At 53.0% G+C, this 17,049-nt stretch overlaps 7 protein-coding genes across 7 annotated transcripts; 3 read left to right on the plus strand and 4 right to left on the minus strand.

The window, feature by feature from the left end:
- Nucleotides 1–536: 536 nt before the first annotated feature.
- On the minus strand, nt 537–3,146 carry K489DRAFT_317788 (Pkinase-domain-containing protein; the record flags this gene model as incomplete). Its single annotated transcript, XM_033601264.1, has 3 exons — nt 537–638; nt 701–2,410; nt 2,496–3,146. The coding sequence occupies 3 exons, from the start codon at nt 3,144–3,146 to the stop codon at nt 537–539; spliced, it is 2,463 nt and encodes an 820-aa protein (XP_033460579.1).
- A 775-nt stretch (nt 3,147–3,921) lies between these two features.
- Nucleotides 3,922–4,911, plus strand: K489DRAFT_199180 (uncharacterized protein). Its single transcript, XM_033599589.1, has one exon. The coding sequence runs from the start codon at nt 4,116–4,118 to the stop codon at nt 4,722–4,724; it is 609 nt and encodes a 202-aa protein (XP_033460580.1). The 5' UTR covers nt 3,922–4,115; the 3' UTR covers nt 4,725–4,911.
- Nucleotides 4,912–6,078: 1,167 nt separating this feature from the next.
- K489DRAFT_409377 (uncharacterized protein) lies at nt 6,079–8,334 on the minus strand (the record flags this gene model as incomplete). The annotated part of the gene is made up of 3 exons (XM_033607572.1): nt 6,079–7,184; nt 7,237–8,235; nt 8,295–8,334. 3 exons carry the CDS (start codon nt 8,332–8,334, stop codon nt 6,079–6,081), a joined length of 2,145 nt encoding a protein of 714 aa, XP_033460581.1.
- A 220-nt stretch (nt 8,335–8,554) lies between these two features.
- On the minus strand, nt 8,555–11,442 carry K489DRAFT_379541 (uncharacterized protein). The gene has a single exon (XM_033604675.1). The coding sequence runs from the start codon at nt 11,334–11,336 to the stop codon at nt 8,970–8,972; it is 2,367 nt and encodes a 788-aa protein (XP_033460582.1). The 5' UTR covers nt 11,337–11,442; the 3' UTR covers nt 8,555–8,969.
- A 167-nt stretch (nt 11,443–11,609) lies between these two features.
- On the plus strand, nt 11,610–12,358 carry K489DRAFT_379542 (splicing factor 3B subunit 5/RDS3 complex subunit 10). The gene is made up of 2 exons (XM_033604676.1): nt 11,610–11,665; nt 11,727–12,358. Exons 1-2 carry the CDS (start codon nt 11,663–11,665, stop codon nt 12,012–12,014), a joined length of 291 nt encoding a protein of 96 aa, XP_033460583.1. The 5' UTR covers nt 11,610–11,662; the 3' UTR covers nt 12,015–12,358.
- On the minus strand, nt 11,829–12,643 carry K489DRAFT_355643 (peptidyl-prolyl cis-trans isomerase pin4). The gene is made up of 2 exons (XM_033602525.1): nt 12,406–12,643; nt 11,829–12,355 (listed from the first exon to the last, which is right to left on the minus strand). The coding sequence occupies exons 1-2, from the start codon at nt 12,608–12,610 to the stop codon at nt 12,201–12,203; spliced, it is 360 nt and encodes a 119-aa protein (XP_033460584.1). The 5' UTR covers nt 12,611–12,643; the 3' UTR covers nt 11,829–12,200.
- Nucleotides 12,644–12,881: 238 nt separating this feature from the next.
- On the plus strand, nt 12,882–15,170 carry K489DRAFT_409380 (uncharacterized protein; the record flags this gene model as incomplete). Its single annotated transcript, XM_033607573.1, has 1 exon — nt 12,882–15,170. One exon carries the CDS (start codon nt 12,882–12,884, stop codon nt 15,168–15,170), a length of 2,289 nt encoding a protein of 762 aa, XP_033460585.1.
- Nucleotides 15,171–17,049: the final 1,879 nt, after the last annotated feature.

Consider the following 17,049-nt stretch of genomic DNA (forward strand, 5'->3'; position numbering starts at 1 on the left):
GCGAATCCCGACGACTGTCGGGGCCTGCCCAGCGGAAGGTGTAGAAAGCGTCGCGCAAAATCAATTCGCTTGCCGGTCATCCTCCAAGGTTGTTTCTCTCTCTCTCACCACCACCACCACCACCACCACCACCACCAGGACCACGGTCCCGCTGCATACGCTTCCCTCCTCTCCCTCTCTATGCCGCAAAGGCGTTCTCGTGGCCTTCCATGTTGCCGTGTCCATGATGCCTCCTGCTCCACTGGCTATACCGCAGGGCCTTGCGTTGCTCTCGCCGCACAAATGTCGTGAGGCGACTCGGCGTGCCTTCTCGCACGCTGATGTCGACTCTTCAGATTGAAATGATGTCCTAACCAGATGTCACGTAGATCTGTTCGACGGAATGCACGGAGCGTCCCTGTCCGGCCAGCGTCGAATGCTTTAGTGCTGACCGCGAAAAAAAAATGATGGCCGCGGACTGATGGATCTCAGGCTTGTGGCAGGACGCGGGAATCCATCCCCTAGCAAGCCCTTGACCGACTCACTGCGCGTAGTACTCATGAACCTTTCTTCGCTTTCTCCTCGGCTCTAGCGATGCGAGCTGCTCTGACCAGGGGCGCGAGCGTACTGAGCGGCTCGGCCATGTGCATGAACGGGTGCTACAAAATAATCAATGTCAGTCTTGAACGCCGTCAGTCATCGATGTGGGAAAAGAACTTACGCGTAGCAACTCTCCGGCTGAAGCTCTTCGCTCCGGGTCGACCTCTAGCGCGAAATCCAGGAAGTGCTGGAATGTTGGTGTGAGTTGATGCTCCTCCTTGACCTTGGGCGTGCCGTTGGTTGCGATCAAGAACAGCGCGCGGAGCGGCGATTCGTTGAGATACGGTGGCTCGCCTTCAATCATCTCGATGGCCATGATTCCGAGGGACCAAATATCAATCTTTCGTCCGTATTCCTTGCGGCCGACGACCTCAGGCGCCATCCAGTACGGAGTGCCGACCATGGTAGTGCGCTTCATGTGGGATTCGTTGATCTGCGCACAGAATCCGAAATCGGTCAATTTGATGACTCCTTCCATGGATAAGAGGATGTTGTCCGATTTGATGTCACGATGTATGACTCCCTTGGAGTGCAAGAACTGGAGACCGCAAAGCGTCTCGCGGCAAACGGCAGAGATTTGGCCCTCCGACATCATGTTGAACGTGACGACGTCGGTCAAGCTGCCGCCTTCCATGTACTCCATCACCACCCAAAGATCGCCCTTGACGAGGAAACTGTCCATGAAGTTGACAATGTTCTTCTGCTTGCTGCCCTTCATGACAAGAATTTCGTTGATGATCAAATCCTTCTTGGGCTGCTGCTCAAGATTCATCTGCTTGATGGCAACGCATTGGTTGGTGCCGTTCTCGAACGCGGTGTACACGCCTCCTGACGCGCCTTGGCCGATCTTGACGAACTGCCGATAACGTTTGGTCGGATCGGCGCTGTTGCAGATGTTTTGCAGTCGGCTGAGAACTTCGGCGTCCGATATGGACTGTCGCGCACGCTGTCTCGGACGGGGTCGCACACCTGCAACGGCAGTCGCCGTACTAGCCGCATGCTGGGCGGGTACAACCTGTGCTGGCTGGGCCAACGTTTGAGCCTGCTGGATTTGCTGCTGCTGTTTCTGTTGCTGTTGCAGGAGCAACTGCTGGGCCAGAGTGTTGGTCGGCTGACGTTCCGATTGCGAGCGCTCGAGCATCGGCGGTGATTTGAGTGCTTGTTGAGCTGCCTTCATAGCTTGTTCTTGCTGCTGTTGGTAATGCGAAGGTGATGCAGTAGGTTGTTGCAGCTGCGGTTGGTAATGCTGTGCGGGCCCCGTGTTCGAACGAGTTCGGTTTTGCGAGTTGGATGTGATCTCCGTCATTGTTGCTCCCGAGTGCTTGACGGCGGAGAAGCTATCCGCGGCGTGGTACACCTGCCCTGATCCAGACAGGGAAGACTTTTGAGGAACCATGTTGGTAGACATGCTCATTGGCGCCTTTGGAGCAGGTCTCATTGGTAGCAAGCTGCCACTCGACGCTTGGCCAGATAACGATGCGAGTCCTAATCCCTGATTTGCACCCCGAGGGACCGGCGGAGGTGCGCGAGGGTTTTCAAAGCTTTCGCCCTCGTTCCTGGGGAAGCGTGGACTTCCCGGCGGACTGCCTACTGAGCCAGACTGGCCAGGGCTGAGGGGACTGTATTGAGAGGTACCCGCTGACATCGACTGTTGTGGGCTCTCTCCCGGATTCGCATGGTCGAATTTGTGATAGAGATAATCATCGCTGCCCGTGTTCGTGTTCTCCTTGTAGAATGTAACAACGTCAATGATTGCCTGTGGGTTTTTCTTCTGCTCCTGTTCGGTAATTCCGTTGGCCTGCAATGTTCGCTGCCATTCCTTGGGCAAACCCTAGCAACAAGAGAAATTAGCTTGACTGTGAAGATGCGACCACGAACGCGGTGCGATGCGATGAACATCGCCGGGCTCGACCCACCGTGAATTCACCCGTTTCCTGATCATAGCCAACATGCGTGACATGGACAGGGTTCTCAGGCGCGGAGATCGCCGGTCGTCGCGGCGAGCTGACGAGGTTCGTCACGAAATTTGTGAAGCCCGTCTTCTTCCTCAGAAATTTGTTTTCCTTGACCTCTTCATCGCTGTAACGTTGTTTGGGGTTGCGGGCGCCGATCGCGTCGCTCTGGGGGACGGCGATATCGTCCATCTTTCTGCCGGTCGCCGCGAGGCTCTGCGTCAAGGACGGGCTGCCAATCGTTGGCGTAGTACCTGTGCTGTAAGAATGTTGTAGTCGCGGTGGCTGTGATGGTAGAGCGGTGACCGAGGGCGCGCGACTGCTCGCGGTCGACGCCTGGAGGGATTGTGTGAAGCTCTGATCGGCAGACTGGCACGCCGCTTCCAGATTACTCAACAACGCCGCGGAGTCAAAACGCTGGCCCATGAACTCGTTCGAAGTGCGCTGGGAAAAGGAGAGTCGGGGCTGGTAGCCGCGTGGTGTAGCACCTTGGCCAGTGGCAGAGGGCCTTCCGCTATCGATCGACGGGCCGCGTGAAGTGTAAGAATGGCTCTTCACGGTGTTGGATTGAGATGAAGTGGACGCCTTATCGCTGAGGGAGCCGGAGCCCTGCATGGAGGGCGAATAGGACGCGGATGGGACGTTGGAGTGGTAGGAAGTTGGAGCGTTGAACGGCATCGCGAAGCTTATCGCGGGCGGACCCGCCTCGTCAAGACGACCGTGATCACGCCACGGCGATGCGAGCGCGAGTTGCTGATCTCCAGAAGGCTGGGGAGTCCAAATACAGATGGGCGACAATGTCGGTGCAGTCGTGGCGAGCAGATATAATGGTGGGAAGGCTCACGAGCACGTGTGAGTGTGTGTTGTTGCGCGAGGTGAAAGAATGGATGGGGGGGAACGGGCCAAGTCGGTTGGTACATCCATACATACAGTACGGTATATACAGTACAGTATGATGAATTTCGCGGGAGAGAGACGGAGAGAGACAGCGAAACAAGGCCGGCCGGCGGGTGCAGACAGATGGTATAGGACGAGTTTTATTAGTGGATGGGCGCTCACTCTCTCAGCCAGAGGAGGAGGAGGAGAGGTTGGTCAGGCGAAACAGGTTCTGTTGCGACGGGGTGGGCTCTTGCCCTCCACAACGGCTTTCCCTTGTTCATTCGACCACGGTCACAACCATCGTGACAATCCATGGATACCTACCTAGGTAGATAATAATAATAATAATAATGATGATAATGATAATGATAATGATAATAATAATGCGTGTAGATACCTGCCCAGGTGACTGACTAACCTACCTAGTAGTACAACAAGTCGCATGTACATCTGGTACAGATTCAACACCTCTCGACTCTCGCCTCGAGCACCTGCCTGAGCAATACAACAGGGGGACGATTCTCACCCGACGAAAGCATCACCCACTCGGCTCGTTTTTGTATCAATTACATACCTGAGTATACTTGTTTGTATGTACTGTCGTGGCATGGTGTTCCACATCCACCACATCCAACACCACCAGCCTCCAAACCTCCAAACCTTGGGTAACCAACGAGGAATCGGCTATGTATCCGCATCACACACATGTGTCCGAGTGGCACAGAGCTTCCTTCGCGTGTGTGTGAGAGCGAGAGAGAGAATACTGTAGAACGGCTTGGCCTTACAGTACTGTACTGGAGCTTCATGGCCGTTGTCGAGATCGGAGGTTCAACCAGTACGACCACATGCAATTCCAGTATTACCTTCCCTTCTCAGAATTTCCACAGGATCTTATTATTCCGCTTGATGCGGCCGACGTGTAGGCCGGCAGGCCTGGTCTTCAATTCATCGTCGTTTGTCGTTGTCCTCACCACGCACAGAGCTCCACATCCACTCCTGTACAGCACACAATGGAATCCGTCCCTAGGTATTCGACGGGCCCAAATTCCGCGCTCTTCATTCCGACGCTCTCGGGAACGCCGTACGACGAAGCGCGCAACATACATATCACAATCGCATCCCTGTTCCGGTCTGCGAACGGCCGCATGTAGGTCGATCTTGGTCTTCATCATAGTCACCCAAATCCACCCCGTCGTTAGGATGTATCTGGCGTCTTTGGCCCTATCCAGGTGTCCATCGATGCGTTTCCTGCTGACGTTGAGGCCCAACTGCCGTCCATTCTCGATCAATACCAGGATGCTGGAGTTTCGATGAAACAGCCTGCATCATGTCTTGCGCGGGTCCCCCGCACATAAAAGTATGTGGCTTGCACGGCCGTCAACCCTGGTGCAACGCGTTTTCGAATCCGAAACGATCCATGAGATCCCATTCCTACGTGTGCCAGATCTGCGACATGGCTCGTTTGGGATCTTGGGGGTGGTCGCAAATGCATCGCCAAATTGGGCGGGAATGGGTACTTCTGGGAAGCTACGGATGTATGTACTCATGACTGGACGTGCGTCGTGTATGATGATGATCCTCTTGTCACAGTCAAGCCTCGCCCTCGGCATTTTGGTCCTCGGCAAGCGTGCAGCACCGACTCCTTCCACTAGATATGCAGTGAAGAGATTTGTCGCTGCCACCCGTCATGCCACAATTCGCCCAACCGATCCTTGTCGCATCCTCGTCGATGTTTCTCAATCGAGAACCCGATCCCGAGCGATTTTCCGTGTGTCCCTGTCGCGCACGCAGCAGTGACGGAAACGCGCCGTGCACACGCGTCGCGAACGCGCCCGATGCGATGGTCGCTCGATCCAACCAGGCTGCAAATACTCACCTCCGTCGGACACAACGCCAAAGCCACAGTCCGATTCAAATCGCACCGCTGCGAATCTTCAGCTCGTCCTCAAGCCAGCGTCCAAATATCAGACTAATAAATCTCAAACTACCCAGGTCATTCTCCAAGTCGTACGCGATATGAGAATCTCAGCAACCATGAAAACTCATGTCAATGTGCGAGCTCCTGGCCACGGCCGAATCGCATGACCGGCTCGATGCAGACCGCGATGAGTGCGTATGTTCCGTCTCCAATGGATCTTGCAATGGCCTCTTGTTGTTCAGTAAGCTGAAGTCAGCGTCGATTGTGACCCGCGCGCAATCTTCAACCTCGTGACCATATATCAAGGCATGGCAGAGAGTGGCAAACATAAGCGTGAATGCGCCGTAAATGATCTACTGGTCGAGGACTACGGCTCACCGATGCAACTCGGACTGTTGAGCAACCTTTGCCGGCTTTTTCAGCATGACATCTAGCGCAGCAAGTCGTAAATCAGATGCATCTTACCTGGCGACCGAGGACGGTTCGTTCCCTACTCTGCCCGGTTTTTCGCTCACAAATCTGCCCGCTCGTGATTTGTGTACAAGGCCGCCTATTCCCGTACTTCTGATCGTGTTGCTTCGTGAAGCAGGACCTGGTGGTCGTGGTAAAGATGGGATCCGTTCGAGTGCATAGGAAGTGTAACAGAATCTTCAAACCGGGAATCACGAGGACTGATAAGAAGTCACACAATCATCAACATTGGAATTCATAGGCTGCAATATTGCCATTTACTCTACGTCCGCGCTTATATCAACGGTAATAATCTCCAGGGTCATTGCTGGGAGGTGGGCCCTGCTGGGGCTGACTCTGCGGCGCATAGCCTTGGCCGGGATTGTAGGCCTGGTAGATCGGCCCGGCAGCAGGCGGTGCGTGCGCCGACGTCTGTGCCGGAGCGTTGCTGTCAGCTATCTGCGGTGGTGGTGCTTGGTCTGCTCCGGTAGCATTTCCGGACGGCTGCTCATATACATATGCGTTTGATGAAGCTTCGCCACTGGGCACTCGTTGCCGGCTCGGCAGACCGTCTCGATCACTGAATGGGATCTGTGGAGGCGCATGTTGGGGTTGTGCAGGCACAGACAGAGGTGCGGGCACTATAGTGGGATCGTACGCTGGCGCCTGGCCGGCTACTTGCTGCTGCTGCTGTTGGTGGTGTTGCGGCGGCTGCTGTCCCCCTTGAGACGGTGGATACGAGTTGCGGTGATCGGCTGGTGATTCAAGTCCGGGTGTCGCGAGTTCGGAGGGATTGCCACTGTTCAGAGTATGAATGCTGTTCGGTCGACCTTGTCCCTGAAAGCCCTGAGGGGCATTGTAGGGGCCGCCATTGTGCAAACTTGCCGGCGCTTGCTGTGGGCTTGGCTGTCTTCGCACATCTGCAGCTGATGGAGGTGGCGCTGCCTGTAGACCTCCGGGTATGAAGTGAAAAGGGGCCACGCCTGGAAGTGCAGAACCTTGTGGTTGTTGGCTTTCGGATGTTGCGTAGGGTCGTGTGTATGATTGTTGTGGGATTGGTGCTTCGGTCGGAGCTGGAGAGTAGAATCTTTGCGGTTCTTGCTGGGCCGGCAAGTGCTGGTGGTTTTGCTGTTGGAACGGCTGCTGCACTGGATAGCCTTGTGGATGGCCTGATGCTTGCGGCGGGTATTGTTGTGCAGGTGGCGCGTGCGATTGATAGGCTTGACTAGGCGCTTGTTGGGGAGCTCCATGTGGAAGCGCTTGGTTGGTTGGTGCACCATACATGGACTGTCGTTGCTGCTGGTAGGGGTATTGCTGGTATTGCGGTTGCGACATAGATGATTCCAAAAGCGCTTCGTAATCTCGCCTCGCTTTGATAAACTTCTCGTTCAGTTGCGTGAAGTCGTCTGGACATCACATCAGCAATAATTCCTAAGATGGCTGTCTCGTCAGACGTACCTTTCTTCTGCGAGTACCTTGCAATCAGTTCGATCAGCTTTGGTCTGATACTCAGAGTCCGTTGATACAACTCGCTGATTTCCTCCTCCTCGCGTTCTCCTCGACGGCCACCAGACTCTCCTCCGACACTGAGCATAGCCAGTAGTCTCTCAACGTTCTTGATCTCACCAAAAACTTCGGCCTCCATGTTGGCATCTCGCTCCAACTCCTCTTTGGTTGGGTCCTGTATCTTTTCCACATAATTCAACGGGAAAATCCCAGTCTGTCCCCGGAGGCTACCTTTCCACCAATCCTTGTATACGGACTCCAAAACCGCAATGATATCATTCTTCCGAAAAGCCAATTCTCCAGCTTCGGAGGGCGTGAAATCGTACAGCGCTCGTACTCGGCTTACAGTGGCAGCCGTGGTTCCCTGCTGTGTGCTCACCTGAGGTTCGACCGGAGCCCCAGACGACTGTTGGGCCTGGCCGCCACTCGATTGTCCTTCGCCAGCCGAAGCGGCTCCTTTGTCTTTGATGCTTAAAGCCAACGCCATCTGTAGCTCTTCGTCCTCCTTTTTGCGATCCTCGCTGCTTATCTCTTTCTTGACCGGTTTACTCGGAGGCATCAAGCTTGGCTGTCGCTGTCGTAATTTGTGGTAGGCCTGCTCCATGATGCCCAGTTCGGGTTGATTTCGAAATTGCTCTGTCCACGTGCTCATCCTTTCCATCACCTTCTGTTTGACCTGACCGTGCGTATTGCGATCGTCTGCGAGTCGCAGCAGCGCATCGGTGAACGCCTTTGAAGCGAGTTCGCGATGTAGCGCAACATCGCAATTTTGCGAGAGCGCATTTGCTAGCTCAAGTGTATACAGCTGAACATTCGCATTTCGGTGGGCTAATCGTTTGATGAGTGAGGTGATTGCTTGCTGAGGTCCGGATGAGTTTCCGCTGACGCGATCGCAGACGTCCAAGATGAGCTCCCAGTTCTCGCTCGTGAGGTTTTCGTCTGTCGCCTTGACTGTGCGTGTGTCAGTGCATGCTCCACATATTCCAGACGATGCTGTGGTTGGTGCTCACCGACGGCGTCATCCATCGGGTTCGTCTGTGTACGAAACATTTTGTTGGGTCTTGGAAGATGACAGATATGCTCTGTTCAAGGATGTAGCCCTCATAAGTTCGTGAAAATGAAGTTTACAGTTGTAGGCGACGCTCGAATGTGAGTGCCTAGAGTGCAAGCCGAAGCCGCACATGGCCAGGACGTCATATGTTCCTCAGCCACGCGCTTGGCGCGGCACATGTCGCCCAAACGCATGTACGACTTCGAGGGGTAGACGACGTGCCGCTCCAGGTACTGTATCAATCACCACCTACCTCCGAGTACTTCTAAACTGTTGGCGGTTGAGACCATACGCATCAAACAGATGTAACACTATGGCTGCGAAGCGTTGCTGTAGCTGGATGTACATTTCGTGCGTTACGCCACACGATCTGGTCTTGCCTACGGGTTGCTGATTCGAATTCGCGAATCAATACCGCGACTTTGCCACTCCCGACCTCCGAATGTGGGACAACGTAAACCACCGTTTGCCGAATTTTCATTTCCAATGATCTTATTATTGAGATCTGACCGGAATCAGGATGAAATTCTGTCAATTGCTCGAAGTTCATAAGGGCAGTGTAACGTCATGTCTTGGTTTCACCTTCGTGTCTCGAGATGCAGACCATCCAAATTGCTGGGCATCTCTCGGACGACTAGGAATATCCTTCGAGGAATTCTCGCCTCTGATCAAGTGCAGACCATCCTCCATGCTTCTCTTCAAGTGCTCTCAAACGTCTTGCGTCACAACCTTGCAAGATTCTGTCATCGGATTCGCTCCACACGCCAGGAACGTCACGAGGCAATGCTCTCCCATTTTTGATCTCGAGAAGCACGTATTCCGCCAAGTCTGGTCGCAACGATGTGCATTTTAACGCATCAATGATAGCCGCTTGCTTGTAACCCTCGTGGGCCATCCTTTCCATCCACGTCTCCATGTCGACTTCGGTTTCGTCTGGTTGAGAGTGCTCATGGCTATCATTGGTGGGCTCGTTGAGTTGTGCTGATGATGTGAAGCTAGCTCTCGGGGTCTCATGTCCATCATGCTGCCCCGAATCAGATTGCACCGGATCCGGTATCGTCATATCCACGTCCTGAATAGCTGCTCCAAATATTTCCTGCGTATCGAGGCCCGGTGCGCCAAAAAATGTTTCAACAGGTTCAAGCTTTTCGCTTGCAGATGTCAGCTGAGAAGACTGAGCAGGAGTCGACCCGAGGAAAAACCCGCTAGCAGGCTCAGGTATCGAAAGATCAAGATTGAGGTCAACGCCCATCCCATCACGACCGTTCGCAGATTGGAGCAGATTAAAATTCGTTGTGGGATTCGTATTATCTGCACTTGCAGCCTCATTTGTGTCCGATACAATGATCTTCATTTGATGGGGCCGATTCTGTACCTCAGGTAGCTGCGGCAGCGCTGGATCTTCTTCACGGTCATTGACTGAATCGCCTTCGCTAGGTGCTGAGTGTTGTGCTGAATGTCGTGCTTTGCCAGGTGCCAGCTTCTCTGGATCGACCGAACTGCCTTGAGCACTTTCTTTGGCTTGAATAGTTACCCCCTGTAGGTAATCTATGAATTCGCTTCGATCTTTAGCTTCGTCATCTTCAGGAATATCGATGCCGCGCAACTGCGCTTGATGGTGCGCCTGCTGGACAGCAAGATTTTCCTCAGTCAAGGCATCTCCCAGATTTTTGAGACCTCGCGCGGCGAGGCTGCTATCAGTCCCATTTTCTCGCGTTGCGACACCATTTTCATCCATATCGCTCCTGACAACCTCCCCTGACGACGTGCCTGGCGGCCTCAACTCGGCCATGAGCTGCGAATTTGCCGCCCGGTTCTCGTCTGAAGTAATAAGCTTGCCAGCTTCCGCATCATCGTTTATGACTTTCGATGGCGTAGAGGTGACAATTCCGATGGTACTTGTCGCCGATGGCATGTCGAGAGCGGCCTGCTTCGTACTTATATGTGCTTGTCCCGCTTGTCCTTCGTCCTCAACTCCGGGGTTGTCCGACGTTGCAGGGTCCAATCTCTGTCGCGATCGACTCGGCTCATGACCAGGAGATGAGCTGGACCGCCTCCGTTTTCTTGCCGATGTCTCCTCGGTCGCCTGTCGTGGTTGATCATTGTTTGCTACCACAGGCTCAGTCTTACGGTTTCGCTTAATGTATTCTGGCAGGACTCGTCGGTGGAAGAAGTCTCGCCACTCTCGCGCTCCATGTGTGCCATAAGCTTCAGCCCACTGTTGCCAAGCTTTATCAATCTGACTTGGATCGACATCAAGAATAACTTCTACTGACCCCAATAACTGGTCGAAATCGGACTGGTCGAATGGCAAAGCGGCGCCAACTGTTCTTGAGCCTTCTATGAAGCCACTGCCGCTTCGACTTAGTTCTGATGACAGGGCGGAACTGACACCGGAGAGCCGGGGTTGTGAATTGCTTGATTTTGCTGTCACATAAGACAATGTTCGCGGTGGAGCACTGCTGGTCATGGATTGGCGCGGATGGTTATTAACCAGATTCTTGACATAGCGCGACCTCCATGCTTGAGCAGTGTGTCGAGGATTCAATGCTGCAAGCGTTTCATAGATGGCGTTGCCTCTCACTGCGTCGCCAGCCGCTTCTGCTTGTTCAACCCAATCAAGCAGCACTCTGTCATCCTCATTCGTGAAGGGCGTCCGGGTGCCTTTAGGTACCGTGGATGTCCTATTGGCGGTCGATCTCGGGACTTTGGCGACCGCGTAAGCGCTCGTCTCCAGCAGCTGCCCATGCTTGAGAGTTTCATCGATCCATTGGTAAGAAACGCCCGCTTGCGGTGCATCCTTCCGCATATGGTCACAGATCAAATAGTCGGCAGTACTCTCAATCTTGACAATTTTGCCGCCATTATCTGTGATCTGTTGCACATAATGCGAGCGGCTAGGTAAGCGCTGAGTTACAAAAAATGTAAGATCTGAGAAAACTCCGTCATGAGCAGAGCCATCTGTGTTCCGCTCAGTGATGATCAGAGGCGCACCCGCCATACTTCTGCTGCAAAGCTTGTTCACGATTAATCCTCCAGAAGATGCAGCTGTGGATCACGGTGAATCTGGCAGTCGATGCATACTTACAGAGACCAGAATAGTAAGACAATACGCCCGCTGCTTTGATGTGACAACGTCAATCAAATGGATAAATAGAAAGGTTCACATGTTAGATAGATCAAGCCCCGGATTGCAAGTCCGAGTGACGCGACGGAAGACGCGTGCATAATTTGCCAAGCTTCCGCTTGCATTTCTACCCTCTTCAGATCGGCGACCCAATCAACGTCACCCTCATGACAGGTCGTGGCAACGTCTAGTGGTGGATTATGGTACGTCGCATTGAAGACTGAATCGTCGAGAATTGAATACTGATACCCGTCCAAAAAATAGGCCGACAAACTCCGCACGCAGCAGCAGCTTGAAGCGCTACAGACCAAACACATCGGAACTGGCCATGCAGATACAACCGAGCACGAGTGGAAAGCCAATATTGCCCGAGATTCATATGCCAGCATTGTGGGCCATCCACCGCTCATTCACTACATGTCTATCGGCATGGGGCTTCCGATGGAGCGAGTGCGCATGATCTGTATGGAGAAGATGGTGCTGCCAGTCGGTCCAGCGCCAGCTGTGGAGAGAGATGATGACGAAGGGGAAATGGAAATAGACGAAAAATGAAGCATATCAATCTCTCCACTTCCACTGCTCAATTTCATTCATTCGACACTGGAGCAATGCAAACGCTGGAAACATTCGGCACTCGCAAGCCTGCCCGCCTCACCAGGTGGCCTCAAGCCAAGACAGTGGAAGGTTGTCTTTCCAAATTTCAGAGCCGTACAAGACTATGAGCTTTCTCGCAGGAGACTATTTACGGCCCTCCACCATCACGATGTGGTAGCCTTCTGACGATTTCACTTCGCCATATTTCGGGTTGCTGGTCGTTGACGCTTCCAGCTCAAAGGCAATGGCTTCAAATTCAGGCATAAGATCTCCGCGGGTCTTCCAGCCAAGTGCTCCACCTGTTGAGACTTAGTTGATCGTCGAACGAACAGACCCTTCGAGAACTGACCTGCGCGGGCTTTGTCCTCCGAAAACTCGCGAGCTACTTCGTCGAACTTAGTCCCAGCGACGAGTTTCGCGAGCGCTTCCTCTTTCTTGGAATGCTTTTCACATAGAATATGGCGGACATTAATGCTCTGTGCGCCTTTCACTTTGCTGCTAGAACCTTTCTCAGAGGTTGCTTCCTTTGCTTTAGCTTTGCCCTTGGGAGCCATGGTGTGACGGAGGCAAATGTGAATGGTTGTAATGTTTGTCACTTTTGATTTAACTGGGAATTGATACTCAGGTTGCCGCAGCACCCCACGACTTTTGGCTGGACGACCTCAGGCTTAGATTTCGCACCTCGAAGCGCGAGACCATGATCGCCAAAACTAGTGGGACGCTAGGGACAGCAGGCTCCCATGGACTGTTTACTTGTCAACAATGATGAACCTCATGCACTGAAGACCACATTCTATTGAAGGGCATCTGGAACATTTTGGAAGCATGTCTAACAAAGAATATAAATTATGCAAACATTCCAACACAGTAAACATTGATGACAATATATGGACCACCGCACGATGTAATCGACTATTACGATCAATTAATACTCGCATTATTGCACTACGAAAAGCGTGTCGCGAACTCGAGCAACGTAATAAAGCCCATGCAGGATCGAATCCGAGGAAACGAGCGGCCGAGGATCCGAGTTGGCTGCCACAGCCCAAGACGAAGAAAACGACCCGGACGTATAGCGGTAAATCGAATCCGCTGTGTGAGAAGTCCAGCAAGCCTGGTCAACATCGCCTGCGATCGGTACTCCCAAGTCCTTTCGTTCGAAGGATACGCTCAGCAGAAGCCTACCAGCTATATTGCAATCAGGAGGACTCTCTAGACGCAGCAGCTTCAATCCCTGAGATATGCACTGTCGAACGCTCGAATGTTGCTCCCACAGAGGTTGCCCCTCGTCGGCGAAAGCAGATTACTGTGGTTCCTCATGCGCCAGTGGAGAAGGCTGAACAATACCTTTCGGCCGCCTTCGCAAACTTTCTCGCTAGTACGATTTCATCAGATGCTCACGAGGTGATGCGTTGCGGATCAAGATCACTGGCGGGGACATGTCTGCGCAGGATACCCCGATTGCTGGACTCCGGGTCCATCGAGTTCGACTTCGACGACGCTGGAGAGGCGTTAGATGACTCCTCAAATCTGTATTCCTACATCGAAGAAGAATTTGAAAATATCTCCGGTCCTGGTTCTCCATTTCTGCGCCAAATCGTCCGAAGCCACGGGACTGAGCTCGTCCGCAAAGCTATCGTCGAGGGCCTGCTCTCGGACAAAGCCATTCGAGATTTGATAAACATATGCAGCGAACGAAGCGCATCCATAGAAGGCGACTTGATCCTACAAACGTGGTTGGATACGTCGATTGATTTTCACAAGTCACATTCGGATGGACTGCTGCACTTCTGCGACTCCCAAAACAGCAATGTGTTCTTTTTCCGGGCTTTACAGCATTCCCTCACCACTGATCTGTGGCGCATCACACAAATTCTTCAAAAACATGAGAAGCTATGCTCCGCAATTCCTACTGGCTTGGAGGGAAGACATGTCGTACAGCAGTCAACCATGAACCGTCTGGGCATGAGAGCCAGATCCACGGTTCCGCTTTATGAAGTTGGGAAATTCTTGGAGGACTGTGTCAGCATGGCTGCCGATATGGACCTTTCTTCAGGCGGCCATACGCATATGGCAGATTTTTTTCGAGATCTGAACAGCACAGCCATCATTATGACCATCATGGGGCTTGGAGAAGCGCTTACGATCAATGTTGCAACTTGTCAGTCTGGTATCGTGGGTGAAACAGTCGTCCGCGTCGCAGCTCAATTACTCATGGTTCGAGAGCCTGAACTTGTTGGTCTTTCGGAATGGAAGCCTAGCCAGACCAGGACTTCTGGCAACGCTGCAGATATCAATCAAACACACAACACAGCAATTTCCTCGCAGACAAGCCGCGCGAAACGCAAAATACACCTCAGCACCAGTGGCGTCGCGATTCCCTACTTGATCTCTGCGTTCCTCGTGATGGCGACTCAGAAAGACGGCCGCTTTGGAGTCATCACTCTCGATGCCCTAGCTGCGGCGGTGTTGATACCTACAAAAGCTGCAGGATCTAATGGACATAGGTTTTCGATGCATGCGACTCGTTTCATGCATCAGTTCGTGAAAAGCCTAAGAGCGTTCGATCAGATGACAAACAACAACATGGGCTCTACGCTCCTGAAACGGCTGTCCGAAGCTGTTGAGGCACAGACGGGCGACGCGTCACTCCTGCTCAGAGCTCTTACTTCAGAGATGTCAATGCGATGTCACACAGAGTCCGACGCCCCATTCTCGGCTCCTTCTTACAAAGCAGTTCCAACTCAAAACTACTCCACCGACGACCAGAAGGAGAATGTTTTCAAGACACCGTCTAGGAAGTCACCAGGATATCGATGGGAGGACAGTATATCAGAATGGATCACGGCCACACCGAAACCCGGAAAAGACCAGGATTGCGCACAGGAAGAGCGAACGAGGGAATCACAATCTCATCAAATCGAAATGAGTTCCCCTGATGCGCTCGCGTTATCGCCTGCCTTGATCAGGCACAAACGCATTTCTCTAGATCGGAGACCGCTGGCGAAGACTACAATCAAGTCTCGGAAGGCGCTACAATTGATCGAAAGGCGGACAATCAGGAGGAAGAGGACTGCCGATGGCCTCTGTAGTGGTGACGAACTGGGATTGTAATCTGAACGTGATTGAGAGCATTGGGTCCTTTGGTACGCCTAGTTCTCTGAGTAGAACGACCGAGTGTACACTGTATGTCTTGAATAACTCATTCTGATCTGCTAGAGAGCGCTCCAAAGGAAAGCTCAGCCCTGTATCCGCGTTTGTCATGAGGACTATTCTGAAGGATGTTAGCATTCGCACATGATCCCATCATTGATCGAGGACCAGTCTAGAAGAGTGCAGGTCGCAACTGGTGTCCCGGGATGACGCAGTCGGTCGCCGTGATCACGATCTTCGGATCTCTCGGAGCATTTACGTTTGGAATTGTGTCACGTTAGTCTCCTGCTACTTCTCGCCATGTGCATTGGAAATGCAGAAGCTACCGTCAACGTGGAGTCAATCCACCCGAGGACCGCTCGGTTTCTGCAAAATATCTCGACTGCATCCGTAGCTTCACGCGGGCGAGTCCCAATGTGCTTGGATCCTGGAAATTCCCATGGAGGCCACCTCGGCAGCGTCCCAAGTTTTCACTTGCTGCTCGCGACGCATGATCTTGAAGACGGAGCAAATCTCAAGCGCGAACGAGCAGTCCGAGAGGAGCCGGCTTTCGGTATTCTCGTGCTTAGCGTAGCTTAGGAGAAAGGCGTCATATCGGCTACCTAGTTAGATAACGACATGATGTCCATGCGGATATCGGCATGTTCCATTCGGCATCAATCGTTGGAATGCTTCTATTCACACCCCGAGGTCATGGTTCACCTCACACCTTGTGAACGCTCAACTAGCGACACAATAGACAGATGTTCTGGAGACTAAGCAGTCTGTCTTATATCGAGTCATAGTACAGGCGTCTGGTTGGATCACTGTTTACGGTTATGAGGTGGGTCATATTTATCGAAACAATTTGCCTTTCCGCTCGAGTGGATGGGCAAATCTGGTAGGGCTACATGCTTGCCCATAAAACGTGGCCGCCAACCAGTGCGGGGGTCATACTGACCGAGGGAGCCGAGCCGTCCAACAAATTGACCCAGGTGGGCTACAGTTCACCAGCACAATCACCTACTGTACACTACAGGAGATACTCCGGAGTCCGGGCTGACACAAAGCGTTATTGGGCAGATCAGGAGTTGGACAGCATCGTAATCCTTCGAAAACATGACGATGATGATGATGATGATGCCACGAATTAGTGCATCCATGAGCATGAATCAAGCCAGCGGGCGGAATGTTCCATATTTGCTCGCCAAGACAAAGGCTGAGCGCTATTAGACAACGGAGGAGGGCGATGCCGCGCGTCCGCAATATGACAAGGCGCATGTGCACGAGAGACTGGCCTGAAATGAGAGCAGCGGGATGCCCAGAATCTCCAAGAGCGGAAACAGCCAAGCCAGCAGTCCGCTCTTGGCGGATTTTAGGAAAGTTGATGCTAGATTGCCCCATGCGCCCAGCGGACTTGGGCCTGTCCAGTCGTTTCGCAACATTCAAGAAGACGTGCGTCGCCCATTCCCTTGCGAAGGATCACAGATACTCGCACCCGTTTCTAGAAGACCTCTGATCGACAACATCGACGTTGCGCTTTCAGCCTACGCCATCGCGGCCATGGTCCACGTGCAGTATCAGCAATCCAGGGACAGGCTTGGTAAATGATTGCTTACGCGCCGTGACGATCTCCAGTCTGCCTGGAGACCAGTACGAGGCGCTCAAGTTCCAATACTGTCCGCGCGCGGACGTTGATTGATTCAGGATCCTTGCTGTTTCTGAATACGCGTGAAGTTGGGAGGCGGTGTTAGGGGCGTGGGCAAGCGCTACGTCACTGCCAGACCATCCCCACATGCGTTGTACAAGTGGTTTCTCGCCATTTGTGCCCCGACAAACCTTGCCTGGGCCATGAGAGATG

Source organism: Dissoconium aciculare, assembly GCF_010015565.1.
Source record: "Dissoconium aciculare CBS 342.82 unplaced genomic scaffold K489scaffold_5, whole genome shotgun sequence".
In the NCBI taxonomy this organism is placed as follows: domain Eukaryota; kingdom Fungi; phylum Ascomycota; class Dothideomycetes; order Mycosphaerellales; family Dissoconiaceae; genus Dissoconium; species Dissoconium aciculare.